The sequence below is a fragment of the Gymnoscopelus braueri genome, assembly GCF_963280865.1.
Source record: "Gymnoscopelus braueri genome assembly, chromosome: 10".
NCBI lineage: Eukaryota > Metazoa > Chordata > Actinopteri > Myctophiformes > Myctophidae > Gymnoscopelus > Gymnoscopelus braueri.
In genome coordinates this window covers 21423865-21438270 of record NC_137611.1, presented here as the reverse complement: position 1 = coordinate 21438270, position 14406 = coordinate 21423865, and the positions used below count along the sequence as shown (strand labels likewise).

General features: G+C 43.0%; 1 protein-coding gene across 1 annotated transcript; it reads left to right on the top strand.

The window, feature by feature from the left end:
* Positions 1 to 847: 847 nt before the first annotated feature.
* LOC308092958 (uncharacterized protein) lies at positions 848 to 13860 on the top strand. Its single transcript, XM_080439131.1, has 5 exons — positions 848 to 1025; positions 2763 to 3077; positions 12605 to 12916; positions 13115 to 13281; positions 13401 to 13860. The coding sequence occupies exons 1-5, from the start codon at positions 959 to 961 to the stop codon at positions 13443 to 13445; spliced, it is 906 nt and encodes a 301-aa protein (XP_080295257.1). The 5' UTR covers positions 848 to 958; the 3' UTR covers positions 13446 to 13860.
* The last annotated feature ends 546 nt before the right edge of the window (positions 13861 to 14406 follow it).

Sequence of the window (14406 nt, the reverse complement as noted above, 5' to 3'; positions counted from 1 at the left end):
CCTTCTAACGCTATGGACCAGAGCTACTTTTTGGTACACCCTATACTCCATCCATTGCGTAAAGCCGTTAGCCAAAAAGAACAGAATCAGCTGTCTATGCGTCGCGACGTAGTAGCCTACTGTTGTCGTTTTGGCAAGCGACACCGTCGTACTACGAAGTATAAAGCCTACTTTTATAGCCCGAAAATAGCCGTCTTACAACCCCACAACGGGTAGCATCGGCGACTCGAGGTGGGCTTGGAGGTCTGCTATATTTTCGACGCGCGACACACACCACCGTCGTGCGGCAGATTAGGAACTGGCACCGGGCTTTAAATGAGTGCCAGCCAGTGTTGCCATATTTTGTGAGAGAAATAATAAGCAACCAGTTCTACCAGGAGCAACCATCTACTTTATCGGCTATTTGAAAATAGCCGATCTACAAGCTCACAGCTTGTAGATCTGCTATTTTCAAGAATTATTGGAATAAAATGTGGAATATTTGGAATAAACAATAACAACACAAATGCTCCCTGGTACAATCAACATTTATGAAAATATTTGAGAACCACTGGTTTAAAAATGTATGTTTTTTTGGATGCAAGCCTAAATAAGCAAGTACACTTTAGAAACAAGTCCAAAAAAACGCAACCCGCAACAACCAATAGTTACAAGCAACTTTACAGAAAAATAAGCCCAAAGTCGCTTAATTAAGCGGACATGGCAACCCTGATGAGTGCCAGCCAGCCCCACCCCTGCCCTTCCACTGCCCAACTCCCTCAGGATATTTTTAGCCATATGATGATGGTGGTGATGATGATGATGATGACGATGATGATGAGCCCTGTCAAATAACGTAACGGAAAGAACATCTCCTCTCCTGCTGCAAGAGAGAAGGGAGCCGCCGTGACAAGAGAAGCCGTTTGTTTGTGTAGGCTACATTTCATCGCGCTCATCTTCACGGAAAGCAGCGAATGAGATGAAAATTGAAATTAATTTTGCGTTTTGCGCATTGGTGGTCCTTACCGGCTCATCGCAGACAAAGGGTAGGGATCGCAGTCGTTGAGCGTGCTTGTACAGTATAGCCTATAATAATAAATAACACCTCTGTCTCTGATCTCATGATGCTGTTGTGACAACAGCATGATTAGATAAATTAATAAATAGCCTAATAGGATAAGCACATCACAATCGATCGTCTGATCTGAGTGACAACACTGTTGTCACTCAGATCAGATGATCGATTGTGAATGATATGCTTATCCTATTAGGCTATTTATTAATTTATACATTATATTTGGTGTCCACTCATGTAGGCCTAATGTTGCCTGATAGTCTACTTTGATATAGAGCTCATGAAGAAATAAGAACGCAACCACGAGTTAAGGTAGCCTAGATATTACATGCTAATAATACTTTTATACCTCCAGAACAAAGTGTATGAGAGGTTAAACTCACCCATGTCTTTATAAATATTACATTGCTACATTTGTTGCGTTTCTTTATAAATTATAATCACATTGATAGAGATTGGTATAGCCTACAAATTGTAGGCTACAAATTAATGGCTGTTATGCTGGCTACATAACAGAACCTAATGACCTCATGGGAACAGTCTGTCACATGCTAGATTGTGTGTGTGTGTGTGTGTGTGTGTGTGTGTGTGTGTGTGTGTGTGTGTGTGTGTGTGTGTGTGTGTGTGTGTGTGTGTGTGTGTGTGTGTGTGAGAGAGAGAGAGAGCGAGAGAGAGAGAGAGAGAGAATGTGTGTGTGTGACCTTACTCATTTGCTGTGCAAGAAAATGTTAATTAATTTTGTCTATAATTGCATGACTGCAAATTGACCAAATCCTATTGTTTTTCTTTTTGCAGTGAAGACAGCTTGATATTGAAACATTGCACATTGATGTGGAAATGCTTTTTTTTTAAGTTGAAACATTCATTAGTTTGTGAAAATGCAGCAAAGTTAACAATTTTTTTTTACCGTATATAGCATATACAGGCCAGTTGGATGTAACTTTTTAACAACTCTCTGTGACTTGAAGGCCAGTAACAGTCATAGTACTTGTTGAGTTGTGAAGCCTTTCGAAATTTGTGAAAATGCAGGAAAGTGTACAAAATCAACTACAAGATCTGGTCCTTGAGGTCAGCTACTGGATTTCCTTTCATTGAACCCATGTTTTTCAGATGTTTCACAACAACTCTACAAATACTATAACACTGTGGATATGATACTATGATACTATGATACCTTCATGTCAGAGATGATTTTGAAAGGTTAAATCCAATAGCTGACCTCCAGGACGTATAGCAACATAATGGTGAGCCTAGGCTATGGTAACCTAACTTGTGTTAACGTGTTTGCTGCCGATAAATGACAATCTTCTCCGGTGGAACAAAACAATGTCAATGTGATTCATGTTATTTACAGCAGTGGTTCTCAAAGTGGGGTCCAGGGACCCCCAGGGGTCCTTGAGGGGTTCCAGGGGGTCCCTAGCTATTTGAAAATAGCCGATCAATAAGCTTGTGAGCTTGCTATTTTCAGAAAATCTTGAAAAAAATGTGAAAAACTTTGAATATTTTTGAAACTTTTTAACAACACAAATCTTGTATGGGGGTCCCTGGCAGTGGCACAAAAATATTTTCAGATGGGGGTCTGCAGCCAAATACCTTTGGGGGGTCCTTGACATGAAAAGGTTTGAGAACCACTGATTTATAGTCATATTTCCCTAGTTTCACGTATGCTTATTCCTGTAATGGAGTTTGAATCATTACTTTTGTAAAGGTCAGGACAGCCCGACAACAACCACACTCACCGCAGTTGACCTTTCCAGTGAAGCCGGAGCCTCGGCGTCCTCAGTCCTTCCAACAGATGCAGCGGAGTTGGAACATGATTCAGACACTCCGAGTTATCAAACCTCTGAACACCAGGACGGAACCACAGCTACATCCATAGTTGCCACCGGCGGCCATGTGACAGGCCAATCACAGACAGATACAGCTGACAGGAATGGGACAACCACAACCACTAGAATGTCGACGGCTGCACATACCGATGACAACACCGATAAGACTACTGCGTCTGTCCTCTATCTCTCAGGTAATCAAATGAATCAGATTTGATTGACTTTTGTTTTGTGGGTTCTTACAGTCAGTGGTGGAAAAAGTACTCAAATTCTTTACTTACTGTAAGTAAAAGTACCAATAGGCTACTGCAATATAAAAATACTCTGTTACAAGTAAAAGTCCAGAATTCAAAAATTACTTGAGTAAAAGTACAAAAGTATTGGCATCAAAATGTACTTAAAGTACCAAAAGTAAAAGTACTAAATATTTGAAAATAGCAGATCTACAAGCTCACAACGCGTCAATCGGCTATTTTCAAATAGCCTATGTATGAAATAGGGTTAAAGTGGTTAATGTATGTTTCATTATATCATAAATTATATCTGTTGGTCCCAATTCTTAATTCCAGTGAAAGCCCAAAAAACAATAAGCTTGACTCCAAAAAATCACACCTTGATGAGTTTAACTTTTTAGTGAAGAAAAACGTGCACAGAAAAAACATACATGACATATAAATCCAAAGTGTTCAAAAAGGTGGTTCTAACTTAACAGGTTTGTAGGTTCTTAACAGGTTTTGTAGGTTCTTAACAGGGTCAAAAAACTGTGTTTGCTCCTAGGCTTCCAGCTCTAGACTGACAAACATTTCTAGACACAGGTGCTGTTAATACAGAAAGCTTCTAATCAAAGGCTGTTCTTGCAACTGGCTCAATGGACTTAATTAGCAGCAAACTCACAAGCATGTACAAAATAATGGCAATCAAGAAATGTAATCCAAATACTCAAAGTACTCAAAAATACTCTAATACAGATTTCTTTCAAATATGGCTCTCACATTTCCGGCCCCTAATTGGCTAGGCGGGAAGCATAACAATTACAACTAAGCATTACTTAGAGCCATACATAATAAGATCAACAAATCAACTGAAATACATTCCTTTACTGTTGTTAGGAACTCTTCACACCGCCTCTTGTAGCAGACAGAGCTTCGTAATTGGTCTCTCAAGGGTGCTGGTTTTCGTCTGCACACTGACACGACGCACAACTCCCCTTGAATCTGGCATGGTCTTGAGGATTCTTCCCATCATCCATGAATTTCTAGGAGCGGAGTCATCCACAATCAGAACGATGTCTCCAGGTTGGAAATTCCTTCTTACTGTCGACCATTTATTTCGTTCCTGAAGGAGCGGCAAGTACTCATGGGTCCATCTTGACCAGAACAGATCAGCAAGGTACTGGATTTGTCTCCATCTCCGTCGCGCGTACAGATCTTCTCTATTGAAAACACCTGGAGGCACATTTGGTTGTGTCTTCAACAACAACAAATGATTCGGAGTAAGTGCCTCGAGATCGTTCGGATCATCAGAGACCTTGGTGATGGGACGATCATTGATGATGGCCTCGACCTCACACAAGACAGTCTGAAGACCTTCATCGTCCATGGTCTGCTGCTTGAGCACTGAATTCAGAATCTTCCTTACTGTTCGGATCTGCCTTTCCCATACCCCTCCATGGTGGGAAGCAGCTGGTGGATTGAATGTCCACTTGATCCCTTTCTTCATCATCACATCCTGTATCTTGGACTGATCAAGTTCCTTAATAGCTTCACGCAGCTCCCTCTCTGCTCCGACAAAGTTTGTACCATTATCGGAACGTATAACAGCCACCTGTCCTCTTCTACTGATGAAGCGACGCAGAGCGTTGATACAAGAATCGGTATCCAGAGAGTGGGCTACTTCGATATGAACTGCTCTGATTGTGAGGCAGGTGAAGATTACACCGTATCGTTTGACCATACTGCGCCCTCGTTTGACCTCAAATGGTCCGAAGTAATCCACCCCTACATTCGTAAAGGGGGGTTTGTCGGGCAGCAAGCGGTCTTCTGGCAGATCTGCCATCTTCTGCTCTCCAACCTTGGCATTCAATCTTCTGCACACAGTGCATTCTGAGACAATTATTCTCACCGCAGAGTTAGCTTTAGGAATCCAATACTTCTGCCGTAACTTTGCGAGCATGTGATTCCTACCACAATGCCCAACTTCCTGATGGATGTGTCGTAGGATGAGAGTAGCAACTCTTTGGTGCTTTGAAAGGATGGCGGGATGCTTGGCCTCTTCTGGCATAGCAGACCTACTCAACCGTCCACCTACTCTCAACACTCCATCCTGCAGAACTGGGTCCAACTTGTAAAGTGGGCTACTCTTCTTGACATGTGCCCTTCTTTGCAAAGCTTCAATTTCCTCTGGGAATGAATGCTTCTGACTGAAGAGAATTAGCTCTTGTTCAGCTGCGTTCAGGTCTTCAACCGTGAGCGGCTTCTTTTCCAAAGTTGTTATACGTTTCTCCAGTTGCTGCTTTAGAAGCATCTCTTGCTTGACTGGGTCATCTTCAGAGTGACTGATGGTAGCTTGTAGCTCTTTCCTTATGCCACTTAGGTGCAACAGCAACTCCCTTAGCCGGAGAAACCAAGCCACTGCTTTCTTCAGCTGATGCCAGCTTGAGTAGTGGTCAATTAGCTTACTCAGTGTAGCAGTGTTTGTGTCTGTGGTAAGAAGACTGACTACAGCTGACCTTTTGATCTCGACGTCATCTTCCTCAACATGATTCGACTGATCTGGTCTTTCTGGCCACTCACTTTGATTTTTCATCAGGAAACTCGGACCATGAATCCAAATCTCACATTGACAAAAATGATCCGCTTTCAAACCTCTTGAAGCGTGATCTGCTGGGTTAACTGAGGTGTTTACATACCTCCACTGGGTTGGGGTAGTAGCCTCACGGATGATCGAGATTCGGTTGGCTACAAAAGTCTTGAAGCGAGCCGTATCATTCTCGATGTACTTCAGTACAGTAGTACTATCCGTCCAGAAGACAGACGGTTCAAGTGGTACTTGAAGCTCCTGTCTCATCATCTTGTCGATCTTGACTGCGACGACGGCTGCCGTCAATTCCATCCTAGGTATAGTAACCTGCTTGAGCGGTGCCACTCTGGCCTTGCCCATCAGAAAGGAGACGTGTTTCTTGCCTTGTGCATTTGTCAGTGAGATGTAGGTAGCTGTGCCGTAGCCATTCTCACTGGCATCTGAAAAATGATGGAGCTGTGCCATACTTGTAGATCCAAACCCTACAGGCTTGAGGCATCTTTCCCAGCGAAAATCTGCAAGTTGTGTCAGGTCGGCTAACCACTTCATCCATCTTTGTGCCTGCTCCCCCTGGATTTCATCATCCCAGCCTTTCTTCTCTCTACACAGATCTCTTAGTAGAAGCTTCGCAGGCAGAACGAAGGGGGCCAGAAAACCGAGGGGGTCATAAACGGAGCTGACCACGGAGAGAATCCCTCGTCTTGTGACTGGTTTATCCTGTGGCTGCATCTTGAACTGGAACGTATCTGATTCAGTGCACCACTGGATACCAAGAGCTCTCTCCATAGGAAGCTGGTTATGGCTCAAGTCCAAATTTTTGACTTCAGTAGCTCTATCTTCTTCCAGGATAGACGACAAGACAACTCTGCTGTTGCTGACCCACTTGGTCAGACGGAATCCTCCAGTGTGACATAAGGCACTGAAGTCCCTCGCCAGAGCAACAGCTTGACCTTCTGAGGACACAGACTTCAAGCAGTCATCAACATAGAAGTTTTTGAGGACTGTGTCCACCACTTCCGGTGTTGTTTTGTTCCTTCCGTCTTCAGTTGTTCTTCTTAGGGCATATGATGCGCAACTGGGAGACGATGTGGCTCCAAACAGGTGCACAGTCATTCGGTAGTCTTCTACGGGTTGACTCAGGTCACCATCCGGCCACCAAAGGAAACGCAGTAGATCAGCATCTTTGTCTGGAACCCTGACCTGATAGAACATCGCTTCTATGTCGGCCATCATAGCGACAGGCTCCTCTCTGAACCTTGTCAGGACGCCAATGAGGGTGTTAGTTAGATCAGGTCCCTGAAGCAGCTGATCGTTCAGTGATGTTCCTTGGAACCTTGCAGTGCAGTCAAAGACTACCCTGATCTTGTTTTTCTTTGGATGGTAAACCCCATGGTGAGGTATATACCATACACGTCCATCCTCTCGGCTAAGCTCCTCTTTGGGGATTTTCACAGCATAGCCTTTCTCTATTACCCCTGCCATGAATCCCTTGTAGTCTTCATGGAAGTCTGGGTTCTTGCTGAGCTTTCTTTTTAGACCAACTGTACGCTGCTCAGCTACACAGCGGTTGTTTGGCATATTGGCAGTCTCATTCCTCAATGGCAAGCCGATACAGTAATGCCCATCAACAAGCTCAGCAGACTTAGTGACTGACCGCATGAACTTGTGATCTTCTTGAGACATCTCTGTTTTGTCTTCACAGCTTTGTTCTGGGAAGTCTGTATTGTACTGTTGGACTAACAGTTCTTCAATGCTTGCTACGGAAATACGGTTGACTGTGTGACTGCGACCACCATCTGCTGATGTGATGTCATCCTCTCTTCTTACAGGCCCATTCACTACCCAACCAAGGATGGTCTTAACTGCGTAGGGTCCGTCCTCTTCACTATTAATCACCTGCCAAGGCTCCATAGCTTTAGGCGAGTTGGTGCCGATCAGCAGGCCGACTTCTGCTTCGAGCTGCGGGATTTGTACCTCTTTCAAGTAGGGCCATCTCATCACATCTTCTGGCCGGAGAATGTTCTCCCTCTTCACCGGTATGTCCCTATGTGTGAAGGCTTTCGGTAGGTCGATGTAATCTTTTGACTCGAGTCCACACACTTCCAGGTCAGACAGGATGTAACTGGGAACCAGCTTCTCCTGGCCCATAGTCCGCAGAAGGACCTCTGTCTTCCTGCCTCTGATGTTCAGCTGCCTCATGAGTGCTTCAGAACAGAAGGTGGCTGAACTTCCCTGATCCAAGAAGGCGTATGTCTTCACAGTCTTCTCACTTTTCTTGGACTTAACCATTACAGGTACTATTGCAAGGATACATTCATCTCCGGCCCCAGTGCGTCCACAGGTCTCTTGCTCTAGTGACACGAGGGCGTTTGTGATGCTCCTTTCCTCAGTGTTGCTGTCCTCATTCTTCTTTGACTGAACACTGTCTTCTTTGTCGACATGCAAGATGCTTGGATGTTTCTGAGAACACTCTTGACATGTCATCCTCTTTTTGCAGTCTTTACTTAAGTGTCCCTGCGTAAGACAACCAAAGCAGAGGCCTCTTTTCTTCAGAAACTCAACTCTGTCTTTACCCTGCTTTTCTCTTATATTTCTGCATACATCCAGTGCGTGACTCTTCTGGCAGAACAAGCAGGGTTTCTGGAAAGCATTTACAGTGTTGGATGTTACATTCTTCTTGTAAGGTGAGTATTGTGACTTCTCCTCTTCAGCAGAAGTTACAGTTGTAACAAAACTGCTTCCCTTTGGCTTGGTAGACTTCAGGGTCTTGGTATCAAAACTGCTCTTTGGTTTTCCTTCAGTAGCTGTGCTACTGTCTTGTATATTTCCGAACAGCGGATAACTTGCAATCTGCGCTTGTCGGGAGATAAATGTCACCAAGTCTGAGAACCTGGCTCTTTTTCCATGTCTTTCTTGAATGTCAAACGCTGTTACCCTCCACTTTTCTCTTATCTTGAAAGGAAGTTTTGAGATAACAACTCTCATATTCGTGGGGTTGTCCATCTCATTCATGAACTCAATATCTTCCATGGTATTTCGACATCCGATAAGGAAAAGAGCGTATGTGTTCATTGCTTTCCCGTCCTCAGACTTCATCTGAGGCCACTTCAGAGCCTTTTCTATGTAGGCATTGGCTATCTTCAACTCGTCACCATAATGCTTCTGAAGTAGCGCCCTGGCTTCTTTGTAACCTCTGTCCGGGTCCATATGTTCACAGCTGCAGACTAGATGTTGTGGTTCTCCACTGGTAAACTGCTCCAAATAATACAGCTTGTCTCTGCTGTTCCCCGCCTTGCTGTCTATGGCGTGATCGAAGGCTCTAATAAAGGACCTGTAGGTGAGCGGGTCACCATGGAACACAGGTATGTCTCTTTTAGGGAGATAAGACAATTGTTGCTGTGTGACGAGCATCTCTGTAATCTGATTCTGACGCCTTATCACTTCATAGCCGTCTCTCTCACTTCCTGAAGGTGCCAAGGCAACCTTACTTTCGAAACGTTGTGTTAGAGACCGCTCCTCTGACTCTTTAGATGCCTTTTGTGGTCCTGTCTTCGATGTCTTAGAGCCTACTTTTGATGTCTTTGCACCACGTGACTTTAAGTAGTCATTCATTCCATCCTGGGTGCCTGCATAATCTTCAAGTACTTGTAACTTGGCATCAGATTCTGCAATGGCTGTATCTAGCTCCAGCTGCTCTTTCTTAGCTTTCAATTGGGCTTCTTCCAATTCAAGGGCTTGCTTCTCCTTTAACTTTGCTGCCCGTGCCAGCAGTGCTGCCCTTTCTGCTTCTACTTTTCTACGTGCAGAAGACGTGGTAGAGGATACTCTTGAAGATTGCACATTAGAAGCACTGTCACCAGGCTTGATGTCATCTTCCTCTTCACCCTCTTTGAGAGGGCCTTCTTTATTTATTTCACGCACGCCATCAATCCATTTTTGAGTTGCTCTGACAAAATCTCCGACTGGTGCTATCTTCGGTTCATACCAATTATTCTGATCAGCAGTAACCTCTTCTTTAGGTAAAAGATCTGTCACTTCATCATTAGCACCACTGAATTCTGTACACAGCTTTGCAAGGTCAGCCAGAACCATTTGTTCAACTTTATCCACATTGCTTACATCTTTCTTCAGCATATCCAATTCGTTAATTTTGTTAGTTATATGCCTTAGTTTTGCTCTCCTAGATCCAATCAGTCTATGGAGTTTCTCTTCCATAGCCTTTTCTGTGGGTATTGACACCCTCTTGTGGTGGCTAGGAGTATCTGTGGCCATGGTTGTTGCATCATCTAGCATTTCGTATTTTCAATGCAAATACAGTGCAATATTTAAACTTCACAAAAAAGCTTCCAATAAAACGTTGCAAACTGTTCCTTAAGTGCACTGTCTTCAGATATAGGCTTGAATATATCTTCAAAAACGGCAATGACAAAATCAACAATATTCAGCTCACCAGTGCAATGCTTATTTCCTTTTCTTCTTCTTTTTCCACAAGATTAACAGTCACTGTAACTTCTTGAGTTTCCTTTGTGGGTAATTCCAGCGATGTTAGTCTTCCATTATACTTGCTTCTCTTGAGCTAGTTTTTTGACAAAATGTTGGTCCCAATTCTTAATTCCAGTGAAAGCCCAAAAAACAATAAGCTTGACTCCAAAAAATCACACCTTGATGAGTTTAACTTTTTAGTGAAGAAAAACGTGCACAGAAAAAACATACATGACATATAAATCCAAAGTGTTCAAAAAGGTGGTTCTAACTTAACAGGTTTGTAGGTTCTTAACAGGTTTTGTAGGTTCTTAACAGGGTCAAAAAACTGTGTTTGCTCCTAGGCTTCCAGCTCTAGACTGACAAACATTTCTAGACACAGGTGCTGTTAATACAGAAAGCTTCTAATCAAAGGCTGTTCTTGCAACTGGCTCAATGGACTTAATTAGCAGCAAACTCACAAGCATGTACAAAATAATGGCAATCAAGAAATGTAATCCAAATACTCAAAGTACTCAAAAATACTCTAATACAGATTTCTTTCAAATATGGCTCTCACAATATCTGAAAAGTAACTAGTAACTAAAGTTTTCAAATAATTGTAGTGGAGTAAAAGTACAATATTTGCCTCTGAGATGTAGTGGAGTAAAAGTAAAAGTATTGGAAATTGGAAATACTCAAGTAAAGTACAAATTCCTCAAAATTGTACTTAAGTACAGTACTTAAGTAAATGTACTTACTGTAGTTACTTTACACCACTGCTTATAGTACATAGTCCAGTGTTTGTTCAGTTATGATGGATTTCAGCATCACGCAACTGCACACGGCTAAACACACACCTAAATAAGAAATGAATAGTCCAGAAAGATAATCATTATGAATGTGTTGCAAACCATTCCGATTCTGTTCTCATTTTCCACTTGACATTGTTATTGTCCATGTTCAATAGAAGATACTGCATGCTCATTAATCCAGAGCATTGTTGCCATAGCTCCAACCATTCTGTTTAGTGGGCTGTGTAAAATCTTAAAAATAAACCAGCCCACACTGTAAAACACTGCTGTAAAACAGTTCGCAAACGCAGTAGCTCTCCTCATGCTCAGCGAGATGACCAGCAGCATAGCATGAACATAGTCTGCCTCTTACTGCTCTTTTCATGGCATGGCATGTGTTTGTGCATGGCCGTTAGAGGTAAGAGGTGTCTTTTAACAGAGCAGATAACTCCCCTGCAGTGGGGGATAGAAAGTTTTTTAAATTTACTTTAGTACTGTACTTAAGTTCTGTCATTGCAGAACATGGTGATGGTTGTCACTGTGGTTGTTTCTCATCCCTGAAAAAAAGTTACTTTAACTGACATTCATGCTCACATTCTCAAAATGTTATTGTTTCATATTAATGCTAAATTCATATTTGTTCTAATATAAGTCAGTGAATGTGATGACTTTGAGGTGAAATGCTTTTGATGAAGGCAGCATAGCACTTTTCAAAACAAGATTTAAAAGTGGAATGGTCCAAAGGCTGAATCCATTAAGTCCAAGACTGAATCCATCATTGCCCACTTAGTGTTTATTATGTCATCGTTGGCGTACTGTGCCATAACCACTTAAAGCCTATATCAGTGGTTCCCAACCCGGGGGCCGGGGCACACTGGTGGTCCGTGAGGATATTGCAAGTGGGCCCCAAAATAATTGGCTATACGCTAAGATTTTTTATGATAATACAACATGAAATAAATTACGTTAAAGAATGTCATGGTATTTTTTCTTTAAAACCTTGAAAAATGAGTTTTCATTGAGGTGCTGATAAATAGGAACTCATACTAGCTCCATTGATCCAACCCGGAACACAATTGATTGGTTGATCATTAGAATAAACCTGCTCTGAAAATGCACACAGCCCATTTCAAGAAGGCCCAGATCCAGAAAAGGTTGGGAAGACTGCCCTATATATCTGGAACTGGAGCCAGGTGCGCGTCCTCTGCTTGCCTTTGGGCGTGGGTGCTCAGCTGATAAGAATGACTCAATAAGATGAAATCCACCAGTAAAATAAAATAAGGGTTTGTAAGACACTGTCAATCAGTGACCATTCATCCCTTATTTTGGAGTGCTTCCACCTCTATATTGACTGCCCCCCCCTGGGTTCTACACTTGGTCCACTCCTTTTTTCCATCTACACCAAATCTATTTGCTGAAAATAGCCGATCTAAAAACTCACAACGTGCTGCAATGCTGTGTGTTTTCAGTTTGTAGATCTGTGTTATATATTTTTTTTAAAGCCACATATGACATGTCCAGAATAGATGCTAGGGTTCATGTGGTTAAACAGTACCTGTTGAATCAACAGTACCCTTTCCTGACTAATGTCTGTGTAATTTCTTCGCAATACAGAATAAATACTGACAATGCGTTATTTCGGACTTCCTTCCTGTTTGCGTTCTCAGATTCTCCAGCCAGCGCCTCGATGCCACCCGAGGTAGAGACATCCACCCCTCTAAAGTACATTTCAACCCCTGACAGCAGCGCTACACCCGCGGGTACAGACCTTCAGACCACCTCTGCTCCTCCCTCTTCGATCCCTCCACCACAGGATATTACTACACCCCAACCTTCCACGCACGCCAGCACTGAGGCGCCAACCCAGGCCAACACCCACCCGCCCACCACAAGCCAGCCCCAGGCCTCGGCTCCGGCCTACCCCCCTGCCAGCCAACCACGTCAGGAGGGGCCATCTGAGCTCAACGTTGGAGATGAAGGTAACGGTGAAGGATAGTGTGGGATGGCCCAGGATGGCTAATTTACTGCTATGGGAAATGTATTTAAGAATAGGTTGCAGTTAGTAATGAATATCTTTATTATAATGAACGCCTTCCATTCGGTTGAGCAAAATCTGTAACAGTACATGCTATAAACCTTTTTGTTCAACTTACCCACCCTCCCCTGTGCCATGTTAGACGTCAAAGGGCCCCGGCAACACCGTACCTCCCCTCTGGATCCCCTCCTGGCTGGTCTGGTGTCAGTGTTTATTGTCACCACTGCAATCATCTCCGTCGTCCTCTTCCTGAAATTCCGGCAACGGACAGAGCATCCAGAATTCCATCGACTCCAAGATCTACCGATGGTGAGTTAGAACAGTACAATATCAAACTAGTTTCAAATACATTCAGCAGCAACTTGTGTGTGATGATTCTAAACCGTGCTTAATAGTTACACGTCCTTCCTGTTCATGATGCTCTCTAGGATGATTTGTTGGAGGACACACCACTCTCCAGGTATTCATACTGATGGAGGTGACCAATACATCGATTTCCTCATGAGAGCGTATGCAAAACAGAGCAAACACCAAACAGCCATCTTGGATCCAGTTGAAGCCTTTGACTGGACGCAGTTACTGTATATCCCCGAAATGTGCCCTGCTGAGCCGTTTCCTCTTTAGTGCAATGGGAACATTGTTTGTTTGTTTTAGCAGTACCTCTATGGCTGGTATTAGCCATGGCAATGGATGCACAGCACTTTCATGTGACATAAATGTTCACATTGCCCCCTAGGGGTGATCAGAGATAGTGAGGATCCCCTGCTTGGTCAGATGACTCCAATAGACAACCTCAGGCTAAGTAATGTATTGCTACTAGGTTATTAATAGTGAAAAGTATACAGTAAAGTAATATGGGACAGAGGAAGGATTAGCAGTATCTATATATAATAGACAATATAATAAAAGTGACTGGAGAGTCTCTAAAATGCTCTGGTAAGACTTTCAATGCATGATCCCTGAGTTGACCAAATATGAGAAAAGTGCTTTTTCAAACCAAATTGCCTAGAATTGCAGGTCGTCGTAAAACCAAGAGACTAGGACCAATAGGTATTTTATTCAGCTATGGTCCTGGAGAGCCAGACTGAGACAGCTGGAAGGAAAACACCAGCTACTCGGGTCCCCAGGACCAGCGTTGAGTGCCACTGGCCAAGGTCTGAAATCTAAATGATTTTGAATGTAAATCACTAAAGGAAGCCTTTTGTTAGTAGAAAGTTGTATTTATCTGACAATAATGAGGAATGCAAGTTAATCATTCAAAAGCCATATGCATGAAGATAATAGACAGATCATTTACAGGAAATAATCATTCAATTAGGTCATTTTAAGCACTGTTACTTAAACACCAACTCAAAAATGTAAATATGAAACGCAAACGTGGCTCTCTTGGTCCCATTTAATTAAGAGTGACTTGAATATGTTTTGTAAATTATC